This window comes from Alligator sinensis, unplaced genomic scaffold (assembly GCF_000455745.1).
Source record: "Alligator sinensis unplaced genomic scaffold, ASM45574v1 scaffold1083_1, whole genome shotgun sequence".
In the NCBI taxonomy this organism is placed as follows: domain Eukaryota; kingdom Metazoa; phylum Chordata; order Crocodylia; family Alligatoridae; genus Alligator; species Alligator sinensis.
Genome location: NW_005842644.1, coordinates 671131 through 681020, shown reverse-complemented (window position 1 = coordinate 681020; position 9890 = coordinate 671131). Strand labels below are relative to the sequence as shown.

Here is a 9890-nt window from a genome sequence, read left to right as displayed (position 1 = left end):
CCATCCTATTCTCGTCTGCCCACTTTTGTAGTCTGTCTAAATCTAGTTGCAGCCTCTCTCTCCCTTCAAGTGTGTCCACCTCGCCCCACATCTTAATGTCATCAGCAAACTTGGAAAGCGTGCTTTCCACCCCCTCGTCCAAGTCGCTGATGAAGATGTTAAACAGTGCGGGCCCGAGGACCGGGCCCAGGGGACCCCACTGCTCGCATCTCGCCAGGTTGAGTACAACTCGTCCACCACTACTCTCTGGGTGCACCCCATCAGCCAGTTTTTTACCCATCCAACTGTGCAGGCACCAATGCCAGTCACTTAATTTATTGATGAGGATGGGGCGAGAGACAGTGTCAAAGGCCTTCTTAAAGCCTAGAACGACTACGTCCATGGCAACACCATCATCCAGGGATTTAGTTACTTGGTCATAAAAGGCAATGACGTTGGTCTGGCAGGACCTGCCTTTGGTGAACCCATGCTGATTGCCCCTGGGCATGATCTCCCCTGCCGGCCCCCCACAGATGTGCTCCTGGATGATCCTCTCCAAGAGCTTCCCGAGCACCAAGGTGAGGCTTACAGGCCTATAATTACTTGGGTCCCCCTTCCTCCCCTTCTTAAAAATAGGGACCACATTAGCCAGTTTCCAATCCCCCGGCACCTGGCCAGATGACCACAAATGCTCATACAGTCGGGCCAAAGGCTCCGTGATGACCCCTGCCAGCTCCCTCAACACCCTTGGGTGATAAAAGTCCCCTTTTTGTAATGGCGCTTTGTACGAGCTCCTGCTTTCAGCTGACTTTGCATGTCCAGTACTTCTTCGCAGCTCGCTGTTGCACACACTGGAACTTTTAAATGACATTTATCCCCCCAGAGCTGGTCTCTGTAAGACTGTGTTGGATGAAACACACTCATGAGAAATTTGAGCTAGGAAAAGCAAAGCCTTCTCGACCTACAGCTTCTCAAACAACGTTAGACACTTTCCAAATCAGAAAACGTTAAATTTTTCAAAGCCCTGTGACTAAAGCTGCTTGCGTATGACTTAACGGGATCATAGAAATTAGAGATGAAAAGGAACTGTTAGTTCATCTAGTCCATTCCCTCGGCACTACAGGATCATTTCCTACAATGTGTTCTCAAATATTTTTTCCATTCCAATTTTAAATTATTCATGTCAGCAATTTCAGTCCTTCCTTTGCAAAGCTATTCAATAATTATGTGCCTCAAACCTAAAAATATTCACTTCGGTTTTGAGATTGAGTATGAGCTTTTTAAGCCAAAAGGCATTATTTTAACAAAAGGGGGTCAGAGTAGAACTTTAAATGAGTGAGTCTTGTCCTCAAGTATTGAAATGAAACGTAGGGGGATTCTTTGAAGGCCCCTGTGCTTTCCCACATGTGGAATGCAGTGCTGTGTGTTGAGCTGCAGGAGTCCCTTGAACAGCTTTGCTCTTCGAGGACAGGTTGATGTCCTCTCCCGACTCAGTGTGTGGGAACGTGCCTTCCCATGTGCTTCGGGTCCACTCCTGCTGCTGCTGTAGGGAGCAAACAGAAGCTGCCTTTGCGTCCTCAGATGAACTCTCCCCTTAGTCTGACTTAATATTTCCTTCAAAATCGTAGATCATAGCATAGTAGGGCTGGAAGGTTTAGGTTGGATATTAGGCAAAACTTTCTCACTAGGAGAGTGGTGAAGCAATGGAACAGGTTACTTAGAGAGATGGTGAAGTGTCCATCCTTGGAAGTTTTTAAGGCCCAGCTTGACAAAGCCATGGCTGGAATAAGCTAGTTGGGACTTGTCCTGCTTTAAGCAGGGGGTTGGACTAGATGTGACCTCCTGAGCTCCCTTCCAGCCCTCATCATCTAGGATTCTATTATTCTAACAAGAAAAAAATGCTACCAAAATGTTGAACTGTACTGTGTCTGCTTCTCCCTCTGGAGACGATGAGAGAAGAGAGAACAAATGCTTGATGGGAGTTACATCTGTTGCTCAGTGAATTAGTGGGAGGTGCTCAGATCCTGCAGGGATGAGTGCCATACAAAAACTTCTTGGAGTCTCCTCTGCACGTTTGATTCAATAGAACAAGTCAGTGGCACCTAACCTCTCTAGCCATTTTTGGCTGTAAAATAAACCTTTGAAATATGAAGGAAACATAACTAATGTCTTCAGTCTGCAGATCCCCAGACCCAGTACATCTGTGGCTGTTCCTAGTTTGGCCAGTCTGTAGCAGAATGAACTCACTAGAGACTTGTCGCTTTTCACTGTTGCTTTTCAAACCTTGTGGGCAGTGGAAGTAACAAGAACTATTCAGTTTCCTTCCACTGCTTGTTAAAGCTAGGGGACAGTGTCTGCAGTTAGGCATGGGAGCTCTCAACTGAGGAGAATACTCAAGAACAGGCTGGGGACAGCCTCTGTTCATGTGCAGGACCAGCCCCAAATACATCATCCCAGCCAAGGGTTTGTTAGGCTAGACCATAGAAAGCTCCAATGATGGAGAGCCTACAACTCTACATAACTTGTTCCAGTGCTTCACCACCCTCCTAGTGAGAAAGTTTTTTGTTCTATTATCCAACCTAGAAGTCCCGTGCTGCAACTGGAGCCCATTGCTCCTGGTTCTATCATCTGCCCCCACTGAGAACAGTCCAGCTCCATCCTCCTTGCAACCCCCTGCAGGGAGTTGAAGGCTGCTATTAATTCCCCTCTTAGTCTTCTCTTCTCCAGACTAAATAAGCCCAGTTCCCTCAGCCCCTCCTCATAAGTTAAATTACATGATCATATACTATTTTTTTTTCACAGGCCATCAGTCCATTTAATGCACTATGGACTGTACTCCAGGGAGAAATACAGTCTGTACATCTAGTGCTTAGGACCCCAGGCTCATTTGTTGCAGAAGCAGAAGTGTATGCCACAAGTGGGGTCGGGGCTTCAAGAAAGGAAAGCATAGTCTCCTGGCTCAGGACAGTGACCGCAATCTAAGCTTAGATAACCAAATTCTATTGCAGCCCCTCCCTGAACGTTCCTGTGTAGTGCAGGGCAAATCCCGTAGACCAGATGTTCACAGCTGGGCACTAAGTGTTCATTGTTTTGTGGGTGCCCACGTGAGACCCCAAGGGCCAAACACAGACACCCGCGATACAAACTGATCAGAGGTATGCTTGGGAAACAGTAATAGAAACAAAAATGCCAAGTTCCCTGACCAGTCAGGTTCTCTGTGTCTCAATTTGGGCACCAAAAACTAACAGACAATTTTGACCATTTGGGCTTTAATAACGATGAGGCAGAAAGGGGAGGGCAGGAGGATGTGAACTTATCTAACTGTGGAAGTTTCCAGAGATTACGGCAAGATCACAGCCGCATTCAAGAGAACATTACTAAGTTTGCATTGAGCCTAGGCCATGAATGGCATATATTAAAATTGAGTGAAAGACACAGCATAAACAAGAAGAAATATTCAATATTCACTCAATGCATCAGGTCCCATGAATAAGGTAGTACACATAAACATGTTTTAGAGACTACTATGATAATGCTTAAGAATGAAGCAACCAAGCTAAGGCTACAAGGGCAGCCCTAATTAAAAATGGTTACTCTACAAAGACTGTGACTCTTCATAGTGGTTGGCCATACTAATCTCACCTACAGGATACATATCCCCAATTATAGATTTCATAGATTTCATAGACATTAGGGCTGGAAGGGACCTCGGAAGATCATCAAGTCCAGCCCCCTGCCCAAAGGGCAGGAAGTCAGCTGGGGTCATAGGATCCCAGCAAGATAAGCATCCAGTTTCGTCTTGAAGGTGTTCAATGAAGGCGCTTGAACCACCTCCGATGGCAGGCTGTTCCAGACCTTGGGGGCTCGGACAGTAAAGAATTTCTTCCTTATGTCCAGCCTGAAGCGGTGTTGTAGTAGTTTATGACCATTTGATCTAGTCGTCATCCCTTGGGGCGCTCTGGTGAACAAACATTCCCCCAGATACTGGTGGTCACCCCTGATAAACTTGTAGGTGGCCACCAGATCACCCCTGAGCCTGCGCTTTTCCAGGCTAAAGAGCCCCAGGGCTCTCAGCCTGTCATCGTAGGGTCTGCTTCCCTGACTTCTGATCATGCGCGTGGCTCTTCTCTGCACTCTCTCAAGCTTCTCCACATCCTTTTTGAGTTGTGGAGCCCAAAACTGGACGCAGTACTCCAGCTGTGGCCTCACCAAGGCCGAGTACAAGGGGAGAATGACATCCCGGGATTTGCTTGAGAAGCATCTATGGATGCAAGCCAGTGTTTTGGTCGCTTTACTAGCCGCCGCATCGCACTGCAGGCTCATGTTCATCTTGTGGTCAATGATGACCCCCAAGTCTCTTTCTTCCATAGTGCTAGCCAACATAGCACTGCCGAGCCTATAAGGATGCTGCGGGTTTTTCTTCCCAAGGTGGAGAACCTTGCATTTATCGGCGTTGAACACCATCAGATTAGTTCAAGATCATATCACTTCACCATCAGTGTCCACTGGAGACATGCATGTGCCCTGTAAGTCCTTGTGCCCTGACCTATCGAGGGCAGTTAAAACTAGTTCTGAGTCCCAGCAGAGCTAGGTTTCATACAGACATTCAGTTTCTCCTGGGACAGTCGCTGCTCTCCCACGAGAAACCACAAGTGTCCAGATGTTCAGGCTTTTTCTCCCAGAGTAAAAATGGCCAATCCAGGAGAAAATAACCTGGGAGGAACCAAGGTTAAATCACTCTCAAGAAAGTTTCTCCTGGGAAACGGAACGTCTATACATGCTGTGGATTTTCTCAGAAAAGAACAACCCTCTAGCAACTCCTTTGAAGGCCATGTGGGAATTCATCTACCAGGAACAGGAGTCAGTATCGTAAAAGCAGAGTTGACATCTGATGTTTCATGGGTTGGCGAGAGTGAGGCTGAAGTCTACAAAGTGGGGATATGTACGATGCCACATGAGCTATTAGCTTGAGAAAATGTCTTGCTGTTGCTCCAGTTTGGTGGAGAACAGGGGCTTAATGTGAAACCAGCCTAGAGGGTGATGTGTCTTTACAGGCTTGGAATCTAGAAGAGCCTCTGTAAATGTGATTGAGAGGTGACATGCTGCAACTCGGTCAGGCCCAAGGAGCAGACTAGGAAGCCAAATGCAGAGGGGGTTTCCTTCAGATCTTCTTGCTGTTACAACTAATCCTTCTTCCCAGGTCGTCACTATTGTTTAGTGCACTTGCTGGCAGTGTCTTATCTTCAGTCAATCACACTAGAAACTTTATGAGGTAGAAACTGTTTTCTCTTTCATGCTGGTATAATGCCAACGGCAGTTGGTCTCAAACAAGACCTTTAGGTGCTGCCATGACATAACAACAATATTAAAAACCAGTAGTTACAAGAACTGTCAGGAGCGTGGCCAAAGTTGGATACTGGCTGCATAATTAGTACTTTTAATGACTTCTCAGGAAATGACATTACCAGCAGCAATTACCAGCTTAGTGACATCCCTCTGGCATGTACTTACGATTCCAGTGCTATGAGAAGTGGGTCAGGCTCAGGTATGTCCTGTAGCTGGTTGCTCTGGTCTCTGCTCAATCTTATGATATCACACAAGGTCTGGGAAGCATTTGATTGCCTCTGTAAATAATGGGAAAAGGTCAAATGTAAGTACTAATTGCACAGCTTGGATTCTCCTGGCTTCCAGAGGAACTATCATGTAATTGGGAAGGAACAGAACTGCAGCCAGCAGTGCATGTAACTCAGCAAATGAGAATCCCTCAGAACAAATGCTATACGAAGGAACGATAATGTGAAAAATCCAATTTACTCTGCCTTAATGAATAAGCTTCCATTCCAAGTTTGTATCCTCAAAGCACCATTTACATCTGCAACACAATTACCAGAGATTTCAGAATTAAGGGGAGGGGAGGGGAGGGGTGCTACTGAACTTTGAAATTAAACTCAATTGTAATTTTTTGTTAGGGTTTGTTCTGTTTTTTTTTAAATAAAGAGTGAAGGGTTTTTCTTTCCCTTCTTGGTTAAAGCTTCAATTGCAGTATTTGTGATAGATTCTGTGGTAGACTACGTGGTTACTAATCAAAGCCATTTCTTTAGACTCTGTACAAGGCCATCTGTAGCCTCCACCTATGAGACAGCATTATAAAAGATAAGCAAGTCCATATGCTATGAGCTATTTCCCTTCTATTTTCTCAATGGGGCAGTTTCTACCATGATGATAGCAGAATGTGACCCCTTCTAGCAAAACATTAACAGCATAATAAGAAAATCATTGTGCAGCCATCAAGTTCATTCTGCTGCTGGCAGCTGTGATAATTTGCTAGCAAATAGCCAAATCAAATACAACCAGCTGAAACAGAGATCAAAAATTATCCTCGTGTTTCCTGATCTTAAATGTCAGCACTGGTGACTCAGTCAGACGGGAGGTGCTGATATAACAGACCAAAATCTGCAGCTCCTAGGTTAGAATGTTTTGCAGAAATGATTAGGGAAAAAAAGATGGAACATCCTGTCTGTCCTTTTCAATCTGGGTGATTTAAAATCTGGCACATACGACGTGAATAGCCCGGAAGTAGTGCAAAGAAGTGCAACTTGCAGATTTCAGGACAATACTAAATAAATATGTTTTTTGGCTTAAAGAGGACCAAAACCCCCCGAAGAAGCCAGTTAGTTTTCAAAGTCTTTCAACAACCAGCTTCCAGAAGCATGTTCTTAATTAAACCGCAGTTATCACTGACTATAGAAAACAATCCAACATTAAATAAATACAGCTAGGCTAAGAATAAACAGGAAACTTGATGCTAGTGAATGAAGAAAGCCTCTTTAACTGAGGCTTTCTAGCACTATCCTCATACTACTAAACACATCCTCTATCGTTGTTCTCCTTGCACTAGAAAAGCAGGCGTTACATCAAGCATAAGACACCCAAGGGTCCATCTCTTCACACCAGATCTTCATTTAACCAAAAAAAAAAATAATTCTCATCATACTCACATCCTCATCCTGGCTTGAATGGATGAGCTCCACAAGTCTTTGAATTACTTTTGCTTCATTGAGCCACTGGAGGGAAAAGAAAGGGAAAAAAATAAATCTCTGGTTTGCGATCATGGAACTTGGAGCACAAGATTTTTTAGGAAGTCGCTATTTATGGCTGCTCAGCACAGGATGCAAGCAACAAGGGGGATCTTTCTGTTTCCCACTCAACAAGCACTGGGGTGATATTTCATCGCAGCCCAGACAGCTAGAGCTTGGTTTACGTCAATAATGGCTCGGTGGCTTGGTCTAGAACAGAGCTATCCAAGTTCAAAGCACCTGAAGGCCACGTGTCACGGAGGCAGCACGAGTGATGGTCACTGATCCTCAGACTGCACAGCCCACGGGTGTGTGGGTGGGTACTCCACCCACTACTGCAATGTATGTGCCCCCCTCTCATCCAAGAAATGGCCGGCACACACCCTCCTACCGAGTGGCACCCCACCTCCCCAGCAATTCCCCGGTTTAGAAAAATGAAACGTCTCTTCATCTGCATCTGAAGAAAGACAACTGTTTAAATCCATCCATGGTGCCCTCTGGGTGGCTGTGTAATCACGTGGCCCTGTCGCAACGTTTTCCCATGCTTGGTGCTGCTTGAAGAACACCCAGTCTTGACCTTGACTGAGGCCTCCAGATGCGATCATCATCTGATCACCACAAACACAGCGCATCCCAGATAACAGGAACGTGATCGGGGCTCAGCAGCACGCTCTATCTTGGACCAACAAGCTCCACAGACTGGTTATGAGGGATACTTCAGCCTGCTTGCAGCTGGGGCAGAACCAGACCTCTTAGTCCTGACAGCAGGGGGAAGCCCCACTTCTGGAAGTCCCACAGCCAGGATGAAATTTAAAATGTACTTAAATTATAGAGCTGGTGAAATACATTGTGAAGTGAAAAATAAGTTCTCCGACAGAGAAATGCTGCAATCTGAAGTAGGCAATAGATTTCATTCCTGTTCCAGCTTTTCCTGTAGTTGCTAAAACTGAGACTGGGATAAATCTGTTCCTGGTCTCCATAATGCTTCCCTCTGGACAGCTATCCAAAACTGTGGCTAGCTCTTTGCTTCCACACTGAAAGAGCCTGGCAACAACTCGCACAGACTGGGAGGAGACCTGCAGATAGCTTGGAGGCAACACAGTGTCACGGCTGACCTTGAACCTTACCTAGCTACTATTGAGAAAGAGGCATCACCTCCCATTGTGCTCCACTGATTGTCTCAACTTGCCGTATGTCCCTTTTTCTATAGAGCTGAGCAAATGTCTCAACCTCCTATAAAGTTTCCTGTTGCTTTGCTAAGACACCTAGTGACTGACTTCACTCATTGACTAAAGCCTCGTAGTACCGAATAAAACAGATTTGAATCCTTCTTTCCAGGGAGAAGCCCTCAGGTCAAGCCATTCCCAAGCAAAGAAGCGCCAAGCTAGCGCTATGCTAGCACCACTCGTGCAGCCATACAGGAGAGCGCTGGGTGGCACATTTGTTTTACCCGTAACTATTTTTCTTGGCCTAACACCACCTGAAAGAGTTTTCATGTCCAAAGGAAGGGACTGAGACACTTCCTGCCTGGACTTGGCTGCCTGTAAAGGACTGCTGCAGTGAGGAGACTGCTCTTTCAGGTAAAAAAAAAAATACCTCCCCCAGCCAGAAACACCAAATCACCAACCACCATGAAAAACCGTCGCATTTATCTCAGCAGTGCTAGCAAGTGAAAGTGCTCCTCTGTATGCTGAGTCACTTTCCAAATGTATCAAGTGAAGGCCAGGGCAGAAAAATGAAGGGTGGGCCAAGAGGTCGCTTCACACCTGCTGGTTCTTGCACATTTATGCTGCTGTCCTTCTCGCTGCTTCATATTATCTCATGGGGGAGGAAATGAAGGCAATCTAAAACAGAAGCTGGGAGCAGGAACCTGAATAGGAGGGCCTGATGACTCACTGCAGCAGCTGGGGAAACTAGTCTGATATTTCACCAATCTCTTACATGCGACAGGATCTCTCTGCTCCTCTATTACATCTTCCAGTGGGCAGGAGGAGGAATTTACGGCAGAGCAACGAGTCATCCCCTAAGCACAGAGGCACGTTAAGTGGTACGTGTCTCCCTGGCAAAGTCCATCCTCTAGCACAGTGGTTTTCAGACTTTTCTCTTCTGCAGACTCCTAAACATTTTTGAATAGAGGTGTGGACCCCTTTGGAAATTTCAGACGGAGCCGCAGACCCCTCTGAATCGTAAGTGTGGGTATGCACATACTTGTGATTGATCACAGTCATTTTTAGCAGACCCTTTAGACAGTCTGCGGACACCTAAGGGTCTGCAAACCACAGGCTGAAAACCACTGCTCTAGCAGATCTCCTTTTGCTATGTGATTTTCTAACCAACCTGGACTGCAGGCCTTCCTGCCTTGGGGAGGAGATCCCTCCAGGAGCATGTGCACATATGGCGAGAACAACTGGCATATATCTGCAGCTTGTCCTTCCCTGCACTGACCAGCTGGTGCAGCACACCACAAGGGCAAGCAGGAAAACCAGATTATCCTTCCTGCTGCTCTCTCAGAGGGTAACAAGAGTCCTGGCTGTGGAGGAAACCAAATGCTGATTTTGTTATTTCCTTATTTCCCCATGGGCAGTTTACCCCAGACTCTTGCTTCAAAGGCACTGGAAGCGTGGGGTCAAACACTGCTCTGAAAGCATTTCAAGCAGCTAATGATCACTACATCCTCCAGGCTGGGCATACTCGTCTCTGCACCCCTACACAGGTCCCTTCCAGGCTTCTCAAAGGAGAAGCTGGTCCTCGTCAGAGGGATATGCTCCCCAGAAGCTCTGCCCCTTTCTTGAATGAGATCTACATGGCCCAAGCAGACAGGTTCTCCGTGTAGAC

At 46.3% G+C, this 9890-nt stretch overlaps 1 protein-coding gene across 1 annotated transcript in view; it reads right to left on the bottom strand.

The window, feature by feature from the left end:
* Positions 1 to 9890, bottom strand: part of PPP6R2 (protein phosphatase 6 regulatory subunit 2) — a 154817-nt gene that overhangs the window by 68012 nt on the left and 76915 nt on the right. The window contains 2 exon segments of the mRNA XM_025215448.1: positions 5487 to 5603; positions 6978 to 7043. Of these exon segments, the coding sequence (XP_025071233.1) occupies positions 5487 to 5603; positions 6978 to 7043 (183 nt within the window).